This window comes from Chlamydotis macqueenii, chromosome 5, assembly GCF_036417535.1.
Source record: "Chlamydotis macqueenii isolate bChlMac1 chromosome 5, bChlMac1.mat, whole genome shotgun sequence".
NCBI classification, from domain to species: Eukaryota; Metazoa; Chordata; class Aves; order Otidiformes; family Otididae; genus Chlamydotis; species Chlamydotis macqueenii.
This window is the reverse complement of record NC_141560.1, coordinates 41156189-41184031: the sequence shown is the minus strand read 5'-3', so window position 1 is coordinate 41184031 and position 27843 is coordinate 41156189. Positions and strand designations below refer to the sequence as shown.

Sequence of the window (27843 nt, the reverse complement as noted above, 5' to 3'; positions counted from 1 at the left end):
CACATTAGCAAAACTAATATTTATTAAAAGAGAAACACATTAAAATATATATCAAGAATTATACCCATTTAGAAGCCTTTACATCATTTCAGAGAAGACAAATTTCCTGTCTCCAGTTTTCAAATACAGAATCAGTACATTCAGTGCAATGTAAAAGCCCCAGAAGTAAACAGTGTTTGTTTGCTGCCCTTTTTTATTAGATATTTTCTGACTACATAATTCAGTATTTTTCTCTGAGCTTTCTGCAAAGTGAGCTGAACTCCATCCCACAGCATAGCAGCATCTGACATTATTTTATTCATTCACATTCATAACTTGTGCCTACCTTGAATGTTTCTAAAATATATAGACGCACACAGAAATTCCTTGAACAAAGGTGTGGCTGAATTGCAAGTCCAAGTGTGAGAAAAAGATATCTAATTACAACTCTTCAAAGGAGCCTTCCTTCCTCTTACACAGAAAGAGAAAGATGAGACTTACAGCATTTTTAAAGTTTCATCAGCTCGTGATGATCAAACTGCAGGAAGAAGCAACACAATCCCATATGTGTCTTTAATTGTTAAATATAAAAAAGGGAACTGTTGTTTCTTCAAAAAAAAATAGTTACCAAAGTAAGGTACTCTATGGTACTTCTGGGAGACTAAAAGCCATTATAATCCTTGAGAAGGGTAGGAAGGAAATACCACAGAGATCTTTGAAACCATGAATGGCAAAAATGGAAAGCAGACCATGACGGTTCAGCCTTGAAAGTACAGGGGTATCAGCCCCAAGTTGAAAGCAAAAGGACACATTTTCTCTCTCGATGCTACTTACAATCTGTGGAGTTCCTTGCCAGGTGATGTAAATTGTAAAAGTTCATGGCAAGAGGTTCAAAAAGCAAGAGAGATAAAGGTGTAGAAGAAATCAGTGTTTCCTTGAAAACTGCTGCACCTTTGACAAAAAGAGGTGCTTCATTCAGTGGAGTTTGGAAGATTATTCTCCAGATGTTTGAACTGTTTGAATAAACCTCCCTCATCATCTGGTATCAGCCAGATGACTGGGCTAGATAATTCTCTACTCTTCTCCACACAACAAAGCAACGTTCATGTTATACTGTACATCCCTCGGGTTTTCAAAGAGCATCTGTTTTCTGGAATGAATTTTCAGTGTCACATGTTCTATTCCTTTTCCAAGAAGACAGTTTCCAGCTATTAGTTTTCACATTCCAGCTTGAAACACGTGGCTTTCATACATTGCAGCCCGTCCATATCATCAGCTATGGAAGCTGCTCATGGATTGGACGTACTGATAACTTTCTTCAACTTTCTCCTCTGCAGAGCCAAGTTTAGAGTTTTGAAGAGAGTGTCCTTGCTGTTCAGAACATTGTAGCGATTCACTTCCACTAACCTGCTGAAATCATACGGTTCAAAGGTGAAATTTAGTGTACGGTAAGGAGAATCTTTTGATTCAATGACAAAGTCACCAAAGGATTTCTCTTCTTCTGACTCACGTTTAACTCCTGCAGCAAGAAAAAAAAAAGAAAAAACACAAAAAAACCCCAGCTGTAGTAGACACATTTGAATTGGATTCTGCAAGGAGGATATCACAAATGACCTCTGTTGAACCTTAAATTTTTCCCCAAAGCTCCTCCTCAGAGATTTCAGCTCCTTCAGGATCCAAAATGCTTGGAAGCTGAAGCATTATTACCCTTTCTACTTCCAGTAGACTCCAAAATACAAGATTAAAATACATTTTCATTGTGATAAATTGTTCAGTGCATCCATTATGATCATGCTCAGGAGAGGAAATACAAAGCTCAATTCTTCCTGGGAGTTCTGTTCTACACTAAGATAAAATATCCTGAGTTCAACTGACCTTAGAAGGTTAATACATGTTCTTCAAAATATGGTCATGTTTTTAGCACCCTGCCACTTACATTTAATACCAACGTTGAAAGATGAACATTAAAGTAATATGCTGAAAACACTTTTCCTTGTTGCTATTATAGAAATAGTAGTCTTGAGCCATATTCAAGCCCAACACTTGAAACCCATCATCGTTGTTGATGAAATGCAGCCAGGGCTTGGCTATCATCATAGTGTTAATAGAGGCAGCATTAACAGAATGCATTACATCTGCCTTGCCCGCAGCAGTCCTGCACATTCCTTTCTATGTATTCCAAAGGTTTTGTTCAGGACGCTGTTTCCTCCCAGCATGGGAGAAATAGGACATCAAATTTTGTCTGTCTCTCCTTAAAAGTATAGCTTTATGTTTCATCTCAGTGCTCTTGCTTGATAGACTGAGCCTCGCCTTAGCCACATTATAAATACATATATAAATCACATTGAATGAAGCAACGATCATTTATCATTTGACCTTACACTACAAGGCCACAGGTCACTTAGCACTGAGTTACATGATGTGACATACAGATTGGTCTCCACCACTTTGCTGCTTAGTGGTTTACATATCCAATAAACAAATGAATTTATTTAATCTGATTTATAGTCCTTTCCTATATATTCAGTGTAACTAGAAGTAACAAAATCAGGTTTCAGGGCAGAAAGGTTCAGAAAGAAGTAAAAATATTTCCTAATTTTGATTCTTCCAGCCTTTAGATTTATTTATTTAATTAATTGATTGTCAGCCTCTTCTCCCACTCTCCCTTCCAAAAAAATTGCGGAAGCTGATTCCGCCTTAAAGTAACAATTTAATAATTACAGGATAATACTAAGAAGAGTGAAAGGAGGGACACTGAACCCAGTGAATTCTCTCTGTCAACACATCCAAAGGATTGTAGAAATAGCTTTTTAAGATACAGCTCCCTTACCTGGAGCTTTGTATTTCTGGAAGGTGTCATTCACCAATGGGAAATGGAGCACTATTGGAGCCTTTGGATCATTATCGTCCACAAACATGTAGCACTCTTTTGGCTTCTTTTCATCTTCCTCACTCAATTTGATTTTTGGAAAAGGAATTTCCCGCTCCTCGCAGTATTTCTGAGTCAGCTCTAAAACCTGTTGTCAAAGAGCAAAAATAATTTTGATAGAACGCCAGCAACACCTTAAGATCATGTAACTACAATGCTTGAAGGGAGAGATATTTTCATCAAAAAAAAAAAAGTGACAGAAAACCAACTTCAGATTGGCAGAAACAATTTCTGTGGCTGGTGATACAGCAGAAGAAGGAACTGAGAACTGCTACCAAACATGAACAGTTCGCAGCTGAAATTTTTTTAAGCTTTGGTACTCTAAATATATTCACCTTGACTTGTCTGCACTTAAAAATAAACATTTGCATAAACAGGAAATAACTTGTTTGCATGAAGAAAATCAACAATAGCAGCTTTTCCATTAGAAGCATACATCTAAGTAATAAGGATCATATGAGCTAAGCAAATACTCTTATTTTAGGTAACAATCTATTTAGGCTTCTGAAAAGTTTTGAATCTTATTACAGTTGGCACTTTCCATCTCCTCATAACATTCACAGTAAAAAGCACAACACAATAATATTTGAAAGAGGTAAGAACTTATTTTAATGCACTGTTTCATTAGTGTTTGTATTCAACATCAACTCGTCTGCTGCTGTTGTGAATATGATTCTGTGCTTTTATATTCTGGTAATAATGCTCAGCTACATCTCTCACCTCAAACGGAGCTTCCCAGGAAAAATTGAATGACAAGATAACATCCACATCCCTCTCTGGCTGAAGCACCAAAGGAAAAGGAGAGTTGATAGAAAAGCCACCATCCACTAAATACAAACTCTCTTCCATGGGGGTCAGCTGGTTGGGAAACGCATCCAGATGAGTGCCTGGAAGATACTCGAAGTAACACAAGTAACTATAATGATTCATTACACACTTTGTGGTACAAACAACAAACAAAGCTTATACTGGGGCTTACAAGAAGAAAAAAAAAAGACATTCCAACTTGCACATTCATCTGAGACTGACTGTAAAGCCTGCTGATGAGCTTGCTTTACATGACAGAACATACATGGAGGATCAATTTTTTGCTACCATGTAAGGAGCAAATTCCCTGACTTCAGTGGAACAAAGTCAAGCGCACTTATGTTCTGTAACACTGACTGTAACAGAGTGTTAACATACTACTTTATATCCCAGATGCATACAGACTCATTTACCTCTCCAAGCCACAAATTTCTTGATATTAACGTAATCTTTATGAAGATACAATCCCTGCATGAAGTTGAAGGTTTCTCCACATGTGACCCGGGACTTGAAGAAATCCTGAAAAACTTGTAACAAGGGGCCCCCAGGTATAACCAAGCGAGTCTTCAGTCGTGTTGGATCTCGGAAATGAAATCTTCGGCAGTCATCTGCAGAAGCCACAGAAGGATGCAGAACACAGAAAACACTTGTCCAGCTCCAACATTTCAATCAGACTTTCTTCTACAATATTTAGTCATTTGTCCTCTAATAAAAAGCACTGTAATTAAATTTAAGTGAGATGCATATTCTACAGTTGGATAATTTACCTGCCCTGTTTAAAGAGAATAGCATTACTTATAAATCATTGTATTCATTTTAAACCCAAAGAAACCCTTGTTACCAAGTGACAACCACTTCTGTCTCTTAAGACAACAACAGTCATCTACACACAGTAGCATTTATAGTTACAATAACTAAAGTATGGGGGGAAAAAAAAACCTAGGGCTGCAAAAGTAGAAAAGAAAAAATCTCTCCCTCCCCCACTACTTACTATAAGGCTATATATGCACCTGAGCAGCACTCAGCCTTTAATACACTTCCTTTTCACTGCTGGGGAGGCATTATACAAATGGAGAACAATGCATAAACATACAACCAGCTTATCCAAGACAACAAAAATCAGGCCAAGGAGGGAACTGAAAACATATTTTCCACCTCCTGCTTAGCAGCTCAGCTTCTCTTCTTCCTCATCTCATGATTAATACCCCTGCATTGCAATATGTGTTTAAGACAGCTCCTAGAATTAGCACAAATTTATAGTCAAAGTCAGATACAAAATTTAAAAGAAAGGAGGAAGAGAAAATGCACTGACAAACTATGCATTACTGTCTTCAGTAAGTGTGCGATGGAAGGGAATAATACACAATACAAGAGAGATCTGTCCAAATCCATCCTTTATGCTAATCTTGAAAACTACACACAGCACATTTTTTAGTCATATTATTAGTATGATCATTCCAAAACCAGGAATCTTTTGAAAAGTCCTTCTAGTTTAGCGTACATTCTTACCTACAACTTTGATAACATCTTTGAAAGAATCTAGAAAGCCCAGTCCTATACCAACCACCTTCAGGCAGATATCATCCAAGCTTGCAGCAAAGGCACTACCCCACATTCCTGCAAGAGAAACGTGGAGTAATTTAATACTCAAAAGGCTTTTCACAGTGTAACCAAAAGGTCTATAATTCAGCTGCCATTTGTCATGGGAGAGGGCTGTCACTTGACCCCTACTATTCTAAAAGGTGATGTTTGAGTTTAAACCTTTGAGTGAATCCTGTGACAAATCCTGATGTAATAATATGCAGAAACTTCACCAAGAGAAAAGCTTTTCTATCAGCAAGGGAAAGACAGCAAGAGAATGGGAAGACCTAACACAGAAGTTTTTGAAAGGCAGCTCATAACAGAATCTTCTTGCAGATTCAGGACATCAGACTCTAATACTATGAGCCTACACCTAAACCTTTGTAGAAAGATTTGACGTTTTTTCCTTCTTCAAATTCTTTAAGAAGGGACAAAAAGGCATGGGTTTAAGTTGATGAATCCCAAAAGGAGCGAGGCTCCTTTCCATTCACTGTTTTATTCATTACTGTAAGATCGTACCTTGTAGAAAACAAATCCTAGGCTCTGGATGTTTCTGGACGAGCCTTCCCATGAAGAACTCGCTGTCAAAGTCCTCTGTTCGGACAAAAGCTCCATATTTGCGAAATCCAACTTCATAGGGAGTGAACTCGCACCATTCTAAGAACAAGGCAACAGGATATTTACTCTTCTCAGAATAAACAAAGGTGAAAATACTCACTTGATTTCTGTTCACACAAAGGAGACAGAAGAGAGTCTCCCTCTGCTTCTTTCACCATCACTATGGATTTCCCTGCCACTCTTCTCCGTGAGCCTCGATCTTACACATGATTAATAAAAACTATTGTACAGGCTTTCATTGACAACCTTCTTTCTTCCTGGCTTAAAAAAAAAAAAAAAAAAAAAAAAAAGCCAAAAGAAAAAAAAAAAAATCCTATCTTCCTCCATCTTAACTTTGCTACTGCAGAAATAACCTGCCTATTTTACTTCCACTTTAAACCATTCTGATGGATCCCTTTTCCATCACAAATGGAAGCTACTTCACTTTTATCAGCCTTTCTTCACAATACTTACCATCTCTCAGCAACTATTACAGTACTGACTTGAAAACTCAATCGATGCACTGCATCAGACTTCTTTGTCTCCTTATCAGTGTTCCCTCACACTTGAAAGCTTTCCACAAATATTCACAAGTCAAATTCATTGTCATAAACACACATTCCTCCAGAACAAAACAAACAAAAAAGTCCCGTAGTGGTACAGTTGGATACAAGTGTTTGTGTTCCTGTCTCACTGTATCTATCCTCACTTGTTGCATCACATTTAAAGTGATCTGGAATAGGACTGGCCTTCATTTTTACTGTAATTTACTGTAATTGTATAATTGTCCAGCAGGAACGCAGGTTGCTAAATACCACAGGTTTGATCATGCATGCTACAAGGTTGCCAATTCATCATTTTACATGAACCCTACAGAAATTTATTATCTGAGACTATAAAAGAAAGTAGGTCACCTAAATACAAAGGACTTCAATTCTCTGATTCAGACACAAGCTCATATATTATAAGAATCTTCCCTCTCAGCTCCTGAAAATTTCAGGACTTTCTAGCAAAACTAGAAAAAAACCAGAGTGGCCAGCAGGATTGAACCTCATTTCTCTGATATAGCCACGATGAAGACATCTGCAATCAGTATCCTGTTGCCTCTTGCACTACTAAATGCTGCTTGAGCCATGTTTCCTGTTGCTAGCTACTCACTACCCAAGGAACTGGATAGGTGAAAGGAATTTATGGATTTTAGCAAACAAAAATAAATTTGTCATGTTCATACCTGCAAAGTCACCACTGCTAATATTGGGTCTCACATTGACAGCTGCATAGATAGGATAGGGGTTCTGGGCCCACTTCACTGCTGCTTGCTGATCAGACAGCTTTGATGGATCTTCCTGGTCACAAGAAAGAATGGGGAAGCACACTTTAGTCAGATAAATTCTGTGCCCACACTTTGATAATCTGAAGCTGTTGCTTAGCATTTCTGACTAACAATATTACTAATTCAAAGTACCTTTTCCTCCCTCTATCCATGCATATGGTTAGATTTTGCCAGAATATTTCTGCAGCTGCATATTTAGAATGTCTGATGTCATTAATAAACTAGTTACCCCTCCGATTTCCAGTTTCAATTATCATAGCAAATACTGTGCAGTAACGCCATTTTGCAAAACCAACATCATTCTCTCAGGCTTAACTTGCCCAATACAAAAGCTGTTAATTTAATAACAGTCATTCCAAATAAACACTACATTTTTCTATAGCACTGATCTATATGACTTCAAAATTCTTTGCTAAAGAACGCTGGGAAACTCGGGGTAGAAAGAGACAAGAACACTCTGTTTATTCCACACCACCATCTATTCCAGAACAGCTCACAAAGGTAGAGAGTAATTGGCTTCTTGACACAGCACACATGAGTGGGCAGAGCTCCCACCTGGAAGACAAACAGCAGTACACATCCAAACATGAACTCTTTTACCTTCTGTTGTAGGAAATATTCCACAATAAGGCCCCACAAGTCTGTAAAGGAAACTTTCCGTCCACTAATCTCCATTGCATTGAGCTCCTGGAAATAGTATTTCAGTCGTTCTGGGGAAAATGCCCCTGCTTTGCTGCTGGACACAGTACCCTGAGCTCTTCTGATTGCATCTTGAAGGTCTTTCTGCGACCAGTCAGGATCTTGATACAATGTTGATAAACACCTGAAAATGTTTATATTAATGTCATTAGTAATAATAACCCTTGTGTAAGCAATAATTTTAGCTAGTTATAATTAGTGCTGCAGCACTGAACTTAAAGCTTGACAACTCTAGCTAAAACATAAAGAAGAGAAAACACCATAATAATGGATCTCTGAACTCTAAGATGTGCTGAAAACCCTGACACCTACAGGACAACTTCATCCTGATTTGCTAACCTACCTTTTAAGGATGTCCCCAGCATCATATACTGGCACACATGAACCAGGTCATAAACATGAGTTAACTCCAGGCCATAGCCACCCAGAGAGACTGGCTGACAGCAAGCAGGCTACCGCATACAGCAACGGAGGCCACAGCCTTCATCAAAACACAAGTCCGATTAAATGAGAAACTAGTTTGGACTACTGGCTATCCACATGAGCAGAAGCCTACATTTGTTTGAAAGTCTGTCTCTGAATCAAAAGGGGCAGGCCTCACAAGGTTAGTGGAAGAATACTAGGTAGATAGAAGGGAGGATTACACCATCAGATTGCACAAGTCCTGAGTGAAATAATTTCATGAAAACAATGCATACTTATGAGGGATGATTTCACCACAAACTCCAAGGACTGAGCTACTGAAACGTTCTAGCCCTGTCTAACATTTCAGCACATTGCTCCAGTCCACCAAAGGGCAAGCAACTGCTATTCCTGTATGCAGCTGCATATGCCATTTTTGACACAGTGGTCCGTGCAGACAAGTTTCCAGCAACTTGTACTGCCTCAGTTATCTTTCTCGGCAAGAGCAAGGAAACGGGGAAAGTTTTTGAAGTCAGGGCTCTGAGCAGTTTTATTCATGTAATACATTCTAATATTCAACTGCCAGACTTGCAGAAGCAGCAGATTCACAGATTTTACCAGTAGCTGTATGGGTTAGAAGCGATAATGAATCTCTTAGGCTCTTTAGGATCCCCATCAGAACTCACAGGTGAGAACTCATAAAACATTTGACTTTGTTGTCTGTCTACAGATGGCACAAATGCAGTTTTGGCCTTAATTTGCATCAACACTAGCAAATTCACCTATAAATTTCTGGAATCAATATTGCATGTAACTTACCAAGTAGAGCCAGAAATCCCGCACAGATATGTTGTGGTATCCAAAAGGCCCAGCTGCTGAAGTCCAGCAAGACTGCCGTAGAACGATGTCAGTGCTCTCATCCCACCTCCAGATCCCAGTACCGCTACAACTGGAACCTGCAGACAGCAAACTCCAGAGTTGCAACCACAGACTTTTGAATTGCCAATAAATTACAGAACTAATCCCATTTAATTCTCATTCTTATGAAAATAAGAGAGAAAACATCTATTTCTGTCAGTGTGTAGTTGTTTAGAGAGTACTCCAGTTGAAAGAGTGTAGTCCAGTTGTTAGAGCAAAGTCTCAGACTCTACTGCAAGCTAGGCAGAGCCCCCTATTCTTACTGTTTCCATGCTTTTACACCCATAGTTCCTCTAACCACCACCAGGTGTCCCTTATTGTCTTCCGACCACCAGGTGTCCTCAATTTTGCTTCTCTTAGAAAGTCCCTTATTTTTCAATCCCACGGCTTCTGATATTCATTGCCCCCAACATATTTCTATTTACATTTCAAGTAATTTCAGGTTTTATTTCAACCAGAACTCTACTTTGTAGTTGAAATATATTGTTTACTGTAAAACATAGCAGTGTCATCTTAGGGAGAGTCACTTGCTGAAATTGTTATGTATGTTATCACACATTTACTTGCATGACATACAATATACACAGAACAACAAAAAGAAAAAAAAAAAAAGCATTCATTCTTATAACAGCATCCAAATAGCACAGAGCAAGGTATCAGGCTATCTGGTTATAACAGTGTCCTCAAATCAGCAATTAGGAAGCTGTTCCTGAGCTTCAATGTATTCATTCTAAAACAGACTTCTCCATCACAATTCAGAGCTCAAAGCCCAAAATACAAGAGTTCAACTAAATAAAAGTACATATATTATGAAATTCCCAATTTCTGTGTTCCAAAACACATGTATCCCTCAAAATTTCAGAAATATAACAACATTTGAAACTTCAGAAATAATGTGTCACAGGGATTATCTCATATCATGGTAAATGTGAACCATGATTTCTGTTGGTTACAAGTAAAGAATCCTACAATACCTAATATCAACCAAGCACAAAGGATTTTCTGACTCTCACTACAGCACTGTGCTCAATACCTCATCTTTTGGAGGAGATTCTTTTAAGTGAAGAGTCTTCCTCAGTGCCTTGGAAATTATTTTCTTCCTTTTGTCCAAAAATTCTCTCTCTTCTTTACAGAGGTCAAAACCCAAACGTATATCAAGATCCCAAGTGCTGAAATAGAAATTAAGACAAAAAGTCCAAAATCTTGGAGGATTTTTAATTACCAGGGAAAAGCAGTTTCTGTGAACACAGTCTAGGTGCTGATCTGAGTCACTGGATCAAACTCTTAAATGAAGTTTTAGTGTATGTATTTTGTAACAACAGCTGTTGGAATTAAAAATTAAACTTCTCCCAGTTGTTTTTCTCTCTGCATGTCTAAATACAAAGCTTGTGTCAAACAGTATTCAGATTAAGCTTCAGGAATTTCACAAAGGAAGAAAAGCTTCTCAGTAGGTGAAGATTGTATGAGGAGTAACAGATCACTGTATTGACACAAATGGAGAAATTAGGGGAAAAGTAATTTTAAAACAGAAGTTTCTGAACTTAAGAGGCAGAAGGGGACAACTGAACACCAATCTAACAGATAGTATCTGCAAAGTGAAGAGTCACAGCCTTCAGAAGAAAAATAACCAAATACATTTTTCTTTAATCTAGCTTTAACCTCTTCCTAATGGAGACAACAGACCTCCCCAGAACAGCAGGGAGAGTCACTCAGCTCCTTCATTATAAGAACAAAGGCCTTTCCTGATTTTTAGAAGACTTTGAGGTTCCTACTCACCTCTCTTCAGTTTTTAAACTCATATCCAAACTTTGTCCCTGTGAAAAGAGAGAAAACATCTTGCAATTGATAGCAACTACATAGGTGCAACTACTAACTAGAAGTTATGACATTAACAGGGTCACTAGATACTAACCAGAACAGCACTCTGTAAGGGTCAGTCACACTCTCACCCACAAACTACATCTCTGAAACACCTTTCCCTTGCATCCATTTCAGACATTTTTAATCATTTCCACAGAAAGTTAAAACATGTACCTGGACAACAGAGTAGAATAAAAATTACTTATTCTGTAAGCTTCTTGCTTTTCTCCTCCTCTGATATTTTTGTTTCACACCCTAACAGGCTTTTTGCTTTGAAAAGTGATGAACCTTGTACTTATTTTGCAAGGCCCAACCATGAAAACGTTTTTAGAAGAATTGCACTGAGTAATCTCAGTATTTCATTCTAGATCTCCAAGACAACAGCACTCCTCAGAATCATGTGCAGCTTAACTTTCCAGATGCCTATACACAATAAGGGAAAAAGTTATCCCAAGTATGCTATAAAAAAAAAAGTGCAAAATGTTGACATTACCTCTCCCAGAGAAACGATTCTATTGACTTTTTGTCCAACAGGAAGGCAATTAACTGGTACAGTCCCCAGTCCCAGAACTGTAGTATGCTTTTCAATATCAGGGTTCATACCATCCTAATAAAAACAAAAACGTTGTTTGAGCTCTCCAGAAAAGAGTTAAAGATATGACTTTCATCTTTCATAACAGAAAAAAAAAATACTTAAGATCATAACTAAATCTTTCCCAAAAGTCTAAGGCTTTTCAAGATCATCCTGCTCTCGGCCTGACAGATCTTTCTTGGGAGTATTTCTGTTACTCAAATAGCTGCTTGCTTTTTTTTTTTTTTTTTTTTAAGTTTTAATACACCAAAAGCAAAAAAAACCCCTTCATTTCCAAATATAAGATTTTTCCCAAAAATAGTTGTGTTCTGACATTTGTCAGAAAGCTCCTTAGTGAACTTGCATTCTGTCTTCAAAACAGGATTTGGAAAAGATACCAACAAGGCAACTGTGTTAAACATGTGGAAAAAATACCACAAAATAGAAAATAATGTAATAGCCTTAGGGACAAATGGGAGCATGTAATTAAAAAATACAGTCCTCTTTACAAGAAGCAAATTAAAGTTTGCCAGGAGATCTTTGAGTCCTCTCCCATGTTACATTAGTAAGTAGCAAACTCTCTTAAACAGAGCTGTGTGCAGATTCCTCAATTTAAAAGCAGCATATTAAATAATCCTCTTATCACAAGGCCACAGTCAAACCTACACAGCCTACTGGCTGGGCTGGAGCCTTTACACCCATCGTAGGCCTCAACCCATGGAAGGAGATAGCACCTTCAAGAAACAACAGTTTGTCACCCTTCTCACAACAAGAACTGAAGACAGACAAGGAACTACCTATAGATTTCAGATATCTTCTGACCAAATACAGCTGTCTTGAGTCAAATGTTCCTGTAAGTCCGACTGTCCTCCTCTTAACAGGGGCAAATAACATACACTTAGGTACAGGGCAAGCAACATGACTACGTTCCTGGCACTCTCCTGATAAGAGAGGAAAGGTCGGACTGGATAGCTTTGTGCTCTATGCCAGCTCTTGAAAGAGTATGTTCTGCTGCTACCAAGGGTGGTTTGGTTGAGTTTTACCACCTGGGCCAGCCTCCATGGTTTATTTCTACCATGTTTTTGTGTGACTGGCTCTGAAGTTTTGACTACTTAAGTCCAGATCTTTCTCTTCTGCTCATGTTTGCTGCCCAAACAACCCCACTGCAAAGCTATTCTTCCACGTTTCTTTTGTGTTCTCCATAGCTGCCTCTAGAGTAGTCAAGATCACCATCTGCATTCATGCTGCCCAACAGCTTCTGTGGATGAATAACATCACAGAATCAATAGTTTATTTGCTCTCATTTTTGACGTCTGGCCATACTGGGAGCAGTCATCACAATGATTATTTAGTCACTCCCATGGGATACACACACTGCATGGGCACCTGTTGAAACTATGAAGTGATAGATAAAGCTAAATAAACCTTTGCAAGTGGCACATGCTGTACAAGTTTCTAATAGAAAAGACTTGCTATAGAGTATCTCAATAGTGGAAAGTGAAGATGTCTTCATGTAGCAAGCATGTACAGATTCAGATTTTTTTAATCCACAAATTTCAACAGATTTTAAAGTGTTGGGGAGAGTATAATTTTAAGAGAAGTTCACCTTCTCATCCAATATCAAAGATCCAATGAAAAGTCTGACATTTTTATTCAATTTTTAAAATAAAAATCAATAGTGTGTAAAAAGCAATGGTAAAGAAAAAATTATCTCTCTGCCTATAAATTCCTAATATATAACCAGAGAAATACATCCATTCAATACAGGCTTCTAGCCTAGAAAATTTTGATCTGAGCAGTTACAACATTACAGAGTTAAGTTTGATCAAAGAGGTATATCTAGAAATGATAAGTAACCTTCATAACAGAAGGTCCCTAGCACCACACAGAGTACTCCAAAAGAAACCTGCTTACAATGCAAGCCTTTGACATCTACACATACCTGAATAATATACCCAAAATTGACATGCCAGAACATCTGAAGAAGTCCCTAGTCTTCTTATGATCAAATTAAGGCTATTCAAATTATGTTTAAGGACCTTTTCACGGACCAAAGACATTGGTTTTAGAGTGGACATATTAAAAATTGCGCTGTAAACTGTAGCAATCAGCATAGATGCTTACCTGTAGGACAGATATCGTTTGCTCTAGCTCCACTTGCAGTTCTGGACACATTTCTTTATCCACATGAAAAACAAATGAGGTTCCATAATCTTTCTCATTGTCTGGTCTCCAAGGAATACATAACTGCTTCTGATAAGCACCTGGAATAGACAGCTTGACCTCACAGCTCCCTGTGCATTAGAATAAGAAGTTCAGACCACAGGAGACATTTAAATAAATGTTGAAAGTCAGATATTTATTAAATGTAGTTGAGACTGTGAAAACACAAGCAAAAACTTTGTGTGGTACCCAGTGGAAATGACCTAATATTATATAGCATTAAAAATAAAGGCAAAATTAACTTTAAAAGTCAATGTTGTAGTCAGTAAATAAAAATGCACTGTATAGACAGAGAATCAAGTCTCCCCTCTCTCCCAAGGAATAGACATGCTGAAAAGTAGAACCGACTTAAACTCTCCAGGTAGCCCTACCTTGCTGTTTCTCTTTTGTTTTTTCATCTTTGTTGACAGTGCCTTGCACACACAAGCAAGGATGAACCTATGAAAAGAAGAAACCAGCTCTGGTTATGAGATTTTAGTTTGCTGCTTTGTTCAAGCTTAATCCACCCAGTATAGTAGGTGTAGGTTTACAGCTACAAGCTGTCAAAAAAACACTAAGGCTTATTTTGATCTTTCAAATAAAGAGTAAGTTTTATTTCAGTAGGATGGCACTATTTGCTCTTGTTTCACAATCAAAGCCACCTGTTGTGGTTTTGTTCAGTGAGTGGGGGCCTAAGGTGGTAGCTTCTGTAGGAAACTGCTAGAAGTTGCTCCCCTTTGTTCAGTGGACGCGGCCGGGCCTAGGGCGGACCCGCTGCAGGCCAAGGCCAAGCCGATTGGTAGCAGAATGTTCCGTGATAACGCCTCTGCGATAACGTATTTAAGAAGGGGAAAAAAGAGAAAAAAAAGAAGAGAAGATGTGAAGAAGCTGAGCGGGGGCAGAGGCGCAGAGGGGGAGGCACAGGCCTCACCCTCTGGCCTCTCGCCAGCCAGTCAACTGGGCCCAACTCAGCCCAGCCTGGCTGCAAGAAGTGGAGAGGAGATGAGATGGATGATGTGAACAGATTCTGAGAGGTGTCTGCCAGCCTGTTGTGAAGAACTTCTCTTGTGAGAGGAAAGGCTGCAGATGCCAAGGTCAGTGAAGAAGGAGGGGGAGCAGTAATGCGGCTCCTGGCCAAGATTCCCCTGCAGCCTGTGGTGCAGCCCATGGTGGAGCAGGTTGTCCCCCTGCAGCCCATGGAGGTCCACAGAGGAGCAGAGATCCACCTGCAGCCCGTGAAGGACCCCATGCTGGGGAAGGCAGATGCCTGAAGGAGGCTGTGGCCGTTGGAGGGCCCGCTGGGACAGCCGTGCTGGAGAGACTACTGCACTCCATGGAAGAGATGACCTACGCCAGAGCAGTTTCACAAAGGACTGTGGCGTATGGGTGGGACTCCACAACAGAGCAGGGGAGGAATGTGAGGAGTCCTTCCCCCGACCATGAAGCAGCGGCGTAAAACAACGCATGATGAACTGACCGCAACCCCCATTCCCTCTTCCCCCTGTGCCGCTCGGGGGGGGGGAAGGTAGTAGAGATAATGTTAAGCTCGGGAAGAGGGAGGGGTGGGGGGAGGTTCTCTCATTCTCTGTCTCATTATCCTGCTAGTTTTAGTAATAAATGAATAGTTTTCCCCAAGTTGAGTCTGTTTTGCCTGTAACAGTAACTTTAAGGATTTCTCCCTGTCCTTATCTCAAACCTTGAGCCGTTTTTCCTTATATTATCTCTCCCTATTCTCTCAGAGGGTGGGGGGAGTGAGAGAGAGAGACTGCGTAGTCTGGTCCTGATCGGGCCTGAACTATGACACCACCCTTCCTATTCCAGTTACTACCTTTTTTGCAACCAGTATTTCAGAGTTATAAGTTCTGAACACTGAAGTTTTTCTGTTATTTTACCTTCTTTTAATGCATAGGTGAGTACCTGTTCAGAACCCATTCAGATCCAAGCAAGCACTTCAAAAATTCTGCTGTGACTTTCTGTCCTGGATTGTCCATGTCCTTAGGAAATTAAGTCTCTCACACCACTCAATCATCAGCTTCCCTTCTAGGACAGCAGATGAGACTTAATTGGCCATAATTGATCTAAAATATTAGAAACTACTCCATTGCTTGAATGTAGGACTGATTTGCTACGGGAAATAGGAAGAACAAAAGACTTTCTCCTGTGAAATAGTTTGCAGAACTGTGCTGTTAAGTGTAACAAATTTTTCCTGAAAAAAAATGTTAAAACTCTACATTTCAACAATGATGAACTCTTTTCCATCCTTTTCTCCTTATTAAAAAAAATATCGCTCAGTCCCTTTCCTTTGAGAGGAAAAAAGAGGTGGTAACACCTGTATTTTTAATGTAGAACACATTAATTTTCTTAGACCAAGTGCCCTAAGAGAACAGACAAATCCCTCAAGATGAAGCCTCCTACTCTCAGACTCAAGAGTTATCACCTGCTTACTAATGACGCTGAAAAAAAAGGTTGGAAATAATAGGTATTAAGATAAGAAGGGGGACTATACCTGGCCAGCATCTAGGCTAGAATACTCAGAACAATCTGCAAGACTCACTAGCCTCCTAAAGACATTTTTTGTTTACATCTTTTAAAACAGCTCTACTGGGGGGGGGAAACAAACAAAAACAAACAAAACAAAAAACAAACAAAACAAAATAAAAAAAAAAAAAGAAAAAAAAACAACAAGCCATACTCTTTCTGTGAGTTGGTATCAAGTTTTAAAAGTTGAGGAAGCTTTTTAAAGCAGCAAATTAAAAAAAAAATAGAGGCAGATGCTGGAGAGAATAGGAGCTATTTGGATGCAAGAATTCAATTCTTAACAATTCTTGTCCTCTCGTTACTAAAAAACCTACCTTCAGGAATAAATCCCAACATATATGTAATTGACTTCCATGTACTCACCACAAGGACTCCATTGGTCAATACCTCTGTAGGGGCATCTGAGCTGTGAAAGGAAGAGATTTAACGCAAATGAGTTTTGTTTTTAATTTGCTTCATCCTACTTTACAAACTAACTGCCTGGATAAGAGGTGGAGGAGAAAGGTCCTCAGTGTGACAGATCTATGCAAACTAGATTGACACCGAGTCTATTCCCCTTCACAGAATAATGAGGGGAAAAATACTGAGAAAAAAAAATTCCTCTGCAACTATAAGAACGCACTATAAGGTCTCTCCTTCTCAGTTATTTTGATAACCTAGAGAACAGCTGAGCTTAGATAGACTATCAGATAGACAAAGTACTCAACTGCTTATATTGCAAGGTTAACTGTATAAGCTTTCCACTCGTAAGTGACTCATCCACAAAACATCCATTTCCCATGAAGTCCAGCAAAATTTTATTTCTTTTTTGGTACCTCAAAAATTTTGGTAACTGAAGCTTTAGGATATTTCTGATCAACTATTGGTGATTCAATTTGAACATCACAGAGAGCTGTAAAGCATGAGACTTTTTATGGGCAAGACTGTCCCTGCACAGAAAAAGCAACTAAGACAACATGTCTACAGAGCATAAGTTCATTCAGCTCTTCAAGTAAGACTCACCATTTCTCCAAGTAAAACTCTACATCCAGCTCTTCATTAGCCTTTGAAAATAAAAGTTGGACACAGGTGACCCTTGATCTTTAATATAGTTAAAGACATAAAGCTTTCCAAGAGATAAAGCTTTCTTCCTGTTACAAACTATACTAACTATTTTTGTTGCTTTTACAAAACCTCCAGTTAAATTTTGGAAGGTTTAAATTTATGCCTTTTGTGGTTGTTGTTCTTTAAACATTCCTCTCTTCCTGGGCATATCTTATATGACCAGACACATCTATGTTTGAGCAGACAAGCACACACAAGTGAGAGCTGGCTCTTAGATCCATTACTCTGCTAATAATTTTTAAAAACACACCCCCTTCTGGCTCAGGTACCACTGCAGCGTCCTGTCTGCAAGTAGCTTCTACATGAGGCTTTGTGCTCCCTTCCATTTATTATTTCAGCAGATTGCAGTCTGAGCTCATTGCCGGCTTTGTCTTGTACAGACTTTGATCGAGCCATCTTCTCCCCTGCCACAGCGTACAGGAAATGCTTGATACCAGACCTAACACAGCTTTTAAAATAACCAAGTAGAAGGCAATTTGGGTAATTCTCTTTACTAAAGTTGAAGTTTCCAGTTCCGTAATTACCAATCAAGATGACTTAAGCATTCAGCAAATGGGATAGAGTTATTGGGAACAATGGAGACAGGAAGCCTCTTTCTGTGATTACCAGTCATTCAGAGTGCCTGTGACACTGACCAACACCTCCCTGCTGACTGCATACCAGCGAGTCTGCTTCTGACCACACCAACAGCACTGAAGCCTGATTTCTCAAGAAAACACATCACTAGCTCACCGTTTAACCAGACCTATTGTAGCAATGTGTTTAAGGCACTTGCAAAAAAAAAGATCAGACCAGTGATACAGCTTCAGCTATGTAAAACAAGCTGTCCTGTTGGAAGTCCATTAACAGGTGCACAGGGACTGAGAGCAGCTGATATGGATCTACATCACCCACATGAAGCAGAGGTTAAATGTAACTGAACATAATTCAGGGATAATAAGCTTTTCTTGGGCTTTTGACTTATTAAAGGTAACCTTTGCAGCAATAAACTTATTCACTGTAAACTGATGATTATCAACTACATAAGACTGCAGTCTGCAGTCCCCAAAATGACTGCTGACTGCAGATGCCTTTCATTTTAAGCCCTGTTTATGCCCCTCTAGTCTCCTGAAAAATCAATTCCCTTAAAGGTGTTTTAATATCTTCTGAAAGATAGCAGTCATCAAGTTTAATTTAGCTGGGCATCCCAAAAAAAACTGTGGAACACACACAAAAGAAAACCAAAGTCACCAACAATTTTAGAAACATCTCAGATGTCAGTAGAACCATATATGCTGTCATCACCTGCTGATGCATTTTCCCTTTCTGGCTTCTACAACACAGATAGATCAACCAGCACATACTGCTGGATTTCTGTGATGATGAGCTACAGCTATTCACAGTTGACCTGGGGAGAAGCTAGGGACTAACCTCAGGGTTCAACCTGAAAGTGCGCAGAAGGGGCTGACCCGGCTTCATGCCCCCTACATCAAAGACAATAGACGTGAGCTCATCACTGATGAGGACATCCTTATCATACAGTGACAATTCCAGAATGTTCTAGAAAGAAACAGAAACAGTCTCAGATGAAGACATAGAAACACTTCTGCAAACCTGAGTAGCTGTATACAATAGAGACTTTATACATTAATCAATACCCTTTCCCTTTCCCACTCACCAAGAGAATTCCCTATTTCCAGCAGGACTTCCAGCATAGATAATCAAGAAACTCCTAATTAACAGTGTTCAGATAAAAATTTTTCTGAGATTCTCAACTAGAGAGAGGCCCCAGCTGAATGCACGTGGCAGTACCACTCTCCACCCACTTAGGCACAGATTTGCCTGAGGAAGCAATAACCATTTCCACTCTTTCAAGCAGGATTCAGTCCAGGATGTTACAGGTACCTATCACTTCCTGCTCAGCACTGTCTTAGAGCAGATTCAGTCCAGCAGAATTTAATTGAAATAGACACAATGAGTACATATGGCACCCAAAAAAATGGCCTTGCAGCAACTAGTTTTCAAGGAGACAAGACTGAACTTTGAATTGTGCTGGCATGGCCTCACAGCAGTAACCAGACTGAGGCCTCATGAGTCCGCAGGGGAAGAAAAAGCTCACACTCTCTAAAGCTTAGTTTGCAATTTTCTTACCGTTTAAGTCAATTACCACTCTACCTTTGTCATCAATCATTATGAAAAGGTACTCCAGTGAGGGGGCTAGTATCCTGTTAATAAGCACCTTATTCCAAGGTCTAGGATGTTATTCAAAGCAATAGTGCAACACTAAAACCAATCTTTTAAAGTACAGTTTCCTTCCCTCTACCATTACTACCCACTTTGTGAATTAATGCTGACAATCTGAAGACTTTGTTCAAAACTCCATCAGGTCCTACTCAGACAGCAGACAGATGTACTGTTTCTGCTTAAGAGTATGAATTTTGCTTTTCTCGATCACAGGAACTGATGGCAAAATTTGACTGAATGAACTAAGTGGCAAAGTGATTTGAAATTTAGTTCCTATTATCCTTACTCAATCAACTGGCTATCGCTGGACATACATAGTACAACTTTTGGTACCTCTGAAGAAGACTGACACCTTACAAGTGACACTGGTTTTGAGGGTAATAAAGATCCCTTGGTTTTGAATGAAGTACCAAAATTAAGCCAGTACACAAATGCAGGTAGCCCAAACAGGTCCACAAAGTGCACTCTTTACCTTGACAGCACTGTGGATTCTATACTGGAAAGTTTCGTTCCATTCTGGGTTATCAGAGTTGTCAACAACCTGAGTCCGGGAAACTATGGGAGATGCAGTAGGCAGCTTTAGTTCCACGTAGCAGTCTGCCTTGGACACTAGAGCAGGAAGTGTAGAGACAAACATCAGAACAACTTCAATAAAATACACTCTTTCCCATGAGCTCCTAATTTTCTAGATCTCACTGCATCACGGAAACATGCAAATTTAAGGCTGGACATGTAAAGCAAAAGCCTTTAATGAAGTACAGGTCTTTAAACAGCAGCAAATTGAACATTAGGTACCTATATTTATTTTTGTGATTCATCCAAACTGTAAAGCCCTTCATAAAAGAGACTGCTATACAAAGTGAGGAAGATCAACTTTTCAAAAAAGATTACTGCTGATATTGGGCCCATTGCCTCTTGTTCCCGTCTCTGGGCATCACTAAAAGAGTTTGGCTCCATCGTCTTAATACTCTCCTTTCAGATAGTTGTACGCATCAATAAGATCCCTCTGAGCCTTCTCTTCTGCAGGCTCAGCAGTCCCAGATCTCTCAGTCTTTCCTCATGAGAGATGTTCCAATTTGTTCGCAGTCTTAGTGGCCCTTCACTGGACTCTCTTCAGTAGCTCCAATATCTCTCATAGTGGAGAGCCCAGAACTAGACACAGTACTCCCGATGCAGCCTTACCAGTGCTGAGTAGAGGGGAAGGATCACCTCACACGTCCCATTGGCAATGCTCCTCCCAATGCAGCCCAGGATACTGTTTAGCCTTCCTTGGAGCAAGGACACATTGCTGGCTTACGGTCAGCCTGCTGTTCACCAGGACCCCCAAGTCCTTTTCTGCCAAGCTGTTTTCCAGTCTATTGGCCCCCAGCATATACTGGTGCACAGGGTTGTTCCTCCCCAGATGCAGGACTTCCACTTCTTTTTGCTGAACTGCATGAGGTCCCTGTCAGCCCACTTTTCCACCCTGCCAAAGTCCTTCCGGATAGCAGTGTGACGCTTTGGTGTACCAGTCATTTCTCCCAGTTTTGTAACATCAGCAGACTTGCTTGAGGGTACACTCTGCTCCATCATCCAGATCATTAATGAAGACATTGAACAATATGGGACCTAGAATTGACCCCTAGGTTACACCGCTAGTTACTGGCTTCCAGCTGGACTTTGTACCTTCTGAGCTCTGCCATTCAGCCAGTTTTCAATCCAACTCCCTGGCTGCTCATCCAGACCATAATTCATCAGCTTCTCATTCATCATTTTCTATGAGAATCTTACGGGAGACAATGTCAAAAGCCTTACTAAACTCCAAGTAGACAATATCCACCCACTACTATACCCTCACCTAGTCTGGGCAGCATCTGAGCTTTCTGTTTCCATTCCCTGAAGGTAACTGATTGTCTCCGAGTCCATGCTTCCTTCTTCCAGTTAAGGTCCCCTTAACAATGCAAGTGTTGGAACCATTTCTCACTTCAGTTGGACAGAAAGGCTCCAAAAAGAATTTCTCTTCACAGTGTGATTCTAGCCCTCAGCCTTTCAGGAGGATTTTCCATTCCTGGGATGGTCACTTAGCATTCCAGTAGTTTGATAGTGGATGCCAGATATAAACTTGAGGCAGGCAGACTACCTTACTGCATTTAATCTGAAGGGATGAAATCTGAAATGAGTTTTAAAGATCCAAATGCCCCAAACAGCCTTGAGAGCATTACTCAACACAGATGCCTTAAGAGGAAGGGAATATATACTATGCTATAAAAGCAGGAACAGGTAAAAAGCAATTTGTCTTGGAATCAGTTAACCACCTACCTCCTTAAAAGCCTTCAACAACATAAAGAAAATAGCAGACACATGAAAGAAAGTACTACTACAACCGAGGAAAATAAACATTTGGAAGCTGGAATTGAAGAGTGCTACTTCCAGGTGCAAGACAACTGTTCAGTAGCAGGAAGGATGAAATTTGCCATGACCACAGGGCTGAATCCAGACAACAGAACATAGAACACGCCACAGACATATAAAGGAGCAAGGAAGTAAAATGTTACCAAGGCTTATCTGATCTTGTTCTGCAAAGCAGCAGGGTTAATCTGCAGCTTGGCCTCATTATCAAGCCTTTAAAACATATACAAAGCTTTACAAGAGAAGCCTTTGTTCAGACATAAAGGCAATACACTATGCGTAGGTAGGAAGTTCCCATAACAGTGCTACTTGTGTTACAGGTGCACACTGAACTAGCCATCTGTTTTTGTAATACCTTGACTAAATACTTACACAGATCTGTACCCTTGATGTTTCTGGCTCGGAGGACTTTTACTGTTAGGTTGTAGTAAGGGTGCTTCTCCCACTGAAAAGAGAGGAACAAGCTCAGCATGTAACAACTTCAACGTCAGTTCTATAACCACACTAGTATCAGTCCAGAGAAATGGATCAGACCAGTCAGCCCGAAATTAACTATGAATGAGTCCGTTTGGGAACATACACAGTGCTTTCAGTGTCCTAGAGGAAGACTAAAGAATTCTAGAAGCAAATTCAATTTCCTTTCAACATGGCTATGCATGACATCTTAGGGTAACTCATGGACTTCAGAAAATGAGTTCCTAATTGAGGGTGTCCACTAATTATAGATCAATTTTGAATTGCTTCATTATTTCATTCCTGTGAAGGATAAAGAGATACTGAAGATGCTCACATAATTTTAATCGTGACTCATCTAGTTTAAGGGTACTTGACAAGGGCATATATGCATGCTTGAGTAATAGGAGACATGGCAAGAATCTTAACAGCATAGTCAGAAGACATAGAAAGCATACACTCTTTACAATGAGGAAAAACCCCACTTTCTTGTAGGAACACATACTTCACAGCAGTTTGAGCAAGAAGAGACAAATCTTAAATTCCTATTCATTCTGGACTGTTACTGGTATCAGCATTCTAGATGTGTGTGCCAGCATACCAGCATAGATCAAAATGTAATCCTTGCTCTTGAAAGCTTCGGGGAGGCTATTTTTGGAAAGCAACATTAGTATCGAAATGCCTGGATGCGAAGAGGAAAGAAAAAAGTGTGACTGAATCCTAGAAGGTTATAAAGGAAAAGGAGGAGAAGGGCAGGGGAAGACCAGAGAAAACAGCTTGAAGAGATTTAGGGCAGAGACTGGACAGAAGCAACTGTGTAAGGCTCGTGAACAGAATGGGATTCTGCCTCATTTCCTGCATTTAATGCCACAATCCTGGCCAGCTAAGGATCTTTTCTATTCTTAAATCCCATTTCAAAAATGCTTTTCACAAGTGGTCACTACTTCACATTCATAATTTTCTACATGGTTGGCTTGAAACCAAGGTTTAATTTCAGATATGCTAAGTATTCATCTACAACTGAATTCAACAGGATCTTCACTTATAACAAAATGCTGCAGTGTGCCAAACATTACATAAAAATGCAAGCCCTACATATCACTAACTAGCACCTCAAGGAAACCAATGAACCCTGAACTGTCAAACTCTTCTCAAATATTCCTTGTCTGATAAGTGGAACTTTACTATGTTTGTTAAGCAGTCACACACTTGTGGAGTTTTCCTTATTTCTTATCACTTTAAGATACTCGCCAGCTTCTGCAAAACAAAGTTTGAACAACACACAAAAAAAACCAAGGCATACATAATATACTGAACTTCTTTGTACTACATGCCATCTACCCTGTCCAACAAGTGAAAGGTAAAAATTACATGCATAGTCTAAGATATCTCACATGCAGGTGCCAAATTAAATTTGTGGAAATAAATTATACTATTATTACTCTTAAAGGGTTCTTATTTGCAGCATCAACATGTTGAAGGTACTCCATCCACCATTTGTTTCTGGGAACAAGACAAGCCTTCACATTGAATTTCACCATGAGCTGTACCCTTCAGAGGCTAGGGTTTTTTCCTTTTTAAACCTTTCCTAATCACCTTTATTTTTTTCAGTCACTGACTCTAGTTTCTCAGGCAAAGCCTGACCTCCTTTCTACCCCATCAAGTTGGGGAATGGATTACACAGAGCAGTTCAAGATTGCATAGTTTATTCTCACCTACTTCCTAAAGATGCTGCAACTCTTCAGGTTGTTGAGAAATAAAGCTACATGATCACACCCCAACTGCTGTCAAAGCAATCTTCACTCACGTAGCCTGACTATCACCTGGAATTCAGACACAGACGAATTTAACAGAGGAAGCACAGAACATCCTGGAGATAGCATATTCCCCTTTTATTGCACACCATCTGCCAAGATATAGTTACATGTTCAAAAGAAAGTAGTTTCCAAAGGTCTCTAACAGTCTTTGATTTGTAATCAGTTATTATCTAGCTGAGGATATGTTTTCCACACCCATATCATAATTTAAGGGCATATAATGCAACAGAAGTTTCACTGTATACGTAAGCCTCTGCCAACAATTACGCCAGAACCTTCCCATGTGCCTGTTTACTTATTTTTTAGCCAAGGCACAGCAAGGTCATGACATGTTAGAAGGTGAGCTTGCAGAGTAATGAGGCATGAGAGTATCAGGTAAGCTTTATCCAAACACATCAGGAAAAAGTCAGGCAAGAAATCTATATGGTAAATGAACAAATGACAGTTCTGCCTATATGAGTGTACATGACAGATGCAAAACCAACCAATTACCAGTTTAATCATTTTTCAGAATCATCCCTTTTCCAGAGCTCAGGAAAGTGCATCCGAAGCAAAAAACCAAACCAAAACAAAAAACAAACAACCTTGAAATGAGGGTACAAGACTGAATTCTCAAACACTCAACCCTGCTAACAACTGTCTGTGTCTTTCATCTAAAGATTCGGATGCACCAGCAAGAAACTGCAAAACAGGTTATCCCAGCTACAGGACCCAGTAGCCTTTACTCTCATATAGCCCCGATCACCTCTCTTTACACAATAAGGGCTCAGTGGATGCGGAGAACTCGCAATAAGCATGCCAGTTTCATTACAGAAATGTCATCAATGGCAAATAAAATGTAATTTCCAAGTCATATTTTCTTTTGTGTTCACTGTTACCAGGCAAATCAGGTAGCTCAGTCAAAGAAATGTCCAATATACCAAGGGAGCACTTTCCCCCTATCTTGTACCTGCTCCCAAATAAACACTGCTGCCCATTTCAGCCACAGTGCCACAAGTTTGCTTTTAAACTCAAAAGCAAACTCCTGGCTTTCCTGAGCACCCCTTGCATTTTCCCCCTTCCTCCAGAAGCGTGGACCCCGTCACAAAAGGAGACTTCAGATCCAGCCCTAAGAACCACAGCCTTCTGGAGGGCAAGTTTTATAACCAGTCAGGTGATGTGAGTAGTGCAAGCAACTCAGTATCACAATAGCAGTGGCAATCACGGGGCTCGTTCTCGGTTTATGTTGTTTGTCTTTAGATGTATGAAACTAAGGCTAAACTTTGGAAAGTTAAAGAGTTCTGATCATACTGAATTCACCTACAAAGCCAAAAGGGTGATCTACTGCCCCTCTCCTAGCTCAGTTGCTATTAACTAGTCAATACAAAACCTCTCCCTGTGAGCCAGCACAACTTCACTAAGTAGTGTGTAAATTTTTTATTTATTCATATAGTGAACACCTGAGTGGAAACCACATCCAGTGGTTTACTGGTTAATGGAAATCACAGCAGGCTAACACTAGTCCCTTCTACCCTGATTTTCCAAGTACTAAAGAACAATATTTAAAAACTTAACTTGATAATTTTTATCACACAGCAAGCAGGAGTGCAGAGAGGCATACAGGCAGCAAGCCATCTTGTGATATTTTACGGTCACTTCAATTTTAAGCTGTAGATTTTGGGGACAGGGAGGACAGGTAATCAGGTGACAGGTCAGACGTCCTAGGCAAAGGCTCCTTCACAAACAGTTTAGTGCAATTCAAAATTGAGGTTACTGGTCAGACCCTCTTATACAATTCAATGATTATAAACCATTTAAAGGACAGACACATTGAAACCACTTTATCTAACAGGGTTGCACTGTATTATGAACAGAGGGTGAAGTCATCATTAATCTTTGTCTACTTTAGATTATTAAGCCCTGTAGGATAGGGCAGAGAGCCAAAAGAAAGGGAATGATAATCAAGGATATTTTTCAAGAAAACACAGAACGACCATTTTGTCTCTACTCATGGGAAACCCAGCACGCTGGAGTTTGCCCCCTAAAAGTACTTGGCATCAGCTTAATTCTCTTCCCCAAAACCTGAAGAAACAGAGACTTGCTCTGCATTGCCTCACACAGACCCCAAATTTAGTAAAAACCTGCAATCTACATTAGCATTGTTATTAAAAATGTTCCCCTAATGATACATTTTTTATTAATTCCTGCAGAAGTGCAGGACTGGTTTTCCACATGTGCAGTCACAGGAAGTCACTGCCAAACACATTGGCTACAGAATGCCATCTCAAAGACGGTGCTACAATTTGTCTTACCCGCCAGTGATAAAACCCAGTCTCCTTCCTCTCCTTCCTTTGGAAAAGCACGGCTGCCAGAAAAGGCAGCACTCTGGGTGGAAGTGGGCCCCGCAGCACCTCATGGAACATGGAAAGAACGACCCGTTGTCGCTGCAGAAAACCTGATAGGGAAAAGCCAAAAATAGACAGTCCCCGGACGCCTGGCTGTGAAAGGCTGCTTGCCACAGGCTTTGCTGTAAGTTTTGCGGATGACTGGGCTACGCTCCAGCTGCCAGAGGGGAGGTGTGGCCTGCACTTGCCAAACAACTCAGTTCCAAGCGTCACTGGCAGGTTTTTCAAATACTGGTGAAAGATAAGAGTAGCAAAGCAGCACCAAACAGGGAAGCTCTGGGTAGGAGGAAGCAACACTCCATGACTACACTGCAATCTCAGAAGCCCCAGTCTGGATTTTCTTTGAGAGTTCCAGCAACCAGGTCTAGGACTTTGGCTGTTTGAAACCCTTTCAGAGTTTCAGCATACCCTAAAATAACATTTTAAGTGGAAAGAAATTCCCACCCTACAAGCCTCAAGCAAAGTAGGATTTGTCATTGCCTGTAGCTGTTCAGAGAAGTTTCAGGGAGGTCTGAGTGGAGACACTATGATTTGGTTTGCACTAGGATGCCTCAAGAGAAGACTAATTCACAACCATGTCTAACTTCAGATGTCTAACATGGTCTGTTCTGCTTTAAAAAAAAAATTTAAGTATTAAAGGAAATTGTTTACTGGACATGATTAGTTTGTTAACAGCTGCTGACAGTTAGCTTGTCTAAAGCTTTTTATTAAAAAGAGTTTAAACTGAAGGAGCAGACCAAAAAAACCTTAAGTGTTTCAACATCTAGAAAGTGGCAGAGAATATATGAAAGCCAGTAACGCAGCATGTCACCAGCTCCACACAAACATGAGAACGTGACACATTCTCAGCAAGGTCCCATTCATTAATCATTTCCTGTCATTAGTGTCACTCACTGAATCAGAATTTAAGAAAATTAATAAAAGCATAGACACTGACATTTACAACACAGACAAGTCAGTACTAGTTACGCGAACTGACGGACATACAGTCAACCCACAGGCAAAAAGCAAACATAATGCCATTGCAAAACAGCCAGCAACTGCTGTAAAGCTCTCAT

The 27843-nt window shown here is 39.9% G+C and overlaps 1 protein-coding gene across 3 annotated transcripts; it reads right to left on the bottom strand.

Moving 5' to 3' along the window:
• PLA2G4F (phospholipase A2 group IVF) lies at window positions 1-26900 on the bottom strand. 3 transcript variants are annotated; one of them, XM_086748511.1, is made up of 20 exons: window positions 26693-26900; window positions 22504-22576; window positions 20216-20352; window positions 18931-19059; window positions 17419-17459; window positions 16780-16822; window positions 14271-14337; window positions 13801-13970; window positions 11599-11712; window positions 11022-11059; window positions 10279-10414; window positions 9147-9283; window positions 7827-8049; window positions 7125-7239; window positions 5816-5953; window positions 5225-5332; window positions 4129-4323; window positions 3629-3795; window positions 2810-2996; window positions 1-1498 (listed from the first exon to the last, which is right to left on the bottom strand). In XM_086748511.1, exons 1-20 carry the CDS (start codon window positions 26801-26803, stop codon window positions 1269-1271), a joined length of 2559 nt encoding a protein of 852 aa, XP_086604637.1. In that variant the 5' UTR covers window positions 26804-26900; the 3' UTR covers window positions 1-1268. The 3 variants fall into 3 exon arrangements, with proteins under 3 accessions (XP_086604637.1, XP_086604635.1, XP_086604636.1); XM_086748509.1 differs by having other exon boundaries at window positions 13801-13940; window positions 26693-26879; XM_086748510.1 differs by lacking the exon at window positions 1-1498 and having other exon boundaries at window positions 2872-2996; window positions 3629-3805; window positions 26693-26879.
• Between the last annotated feature and the right edge of the window lie 943 nt (window positions 26901-27843).

Coding starts and splice junctions, on each gene's coding strand:
- PLA2G4F (XM_086748511.1), bottom strand. CDS start 26,803: ATGTTCCATGAGGTGCTGCGGGGCCCACTTCCACCCAGAGTGCTGCCT. Junction 7,240..7,826: donor AATATTTCCTACAACAGAAG/GTAAAAGAGTTC, acceptor TCTTGTGACCAG/GAAGATCCATCAAAGCTGTC. Junction 3,796..4,128: donor GAAATTTGTGGCTTGGAGAG/GTAAATGAGTCT, acceptor AGTATCTTCCAG/GCACTCATCTGGATGCGTTT.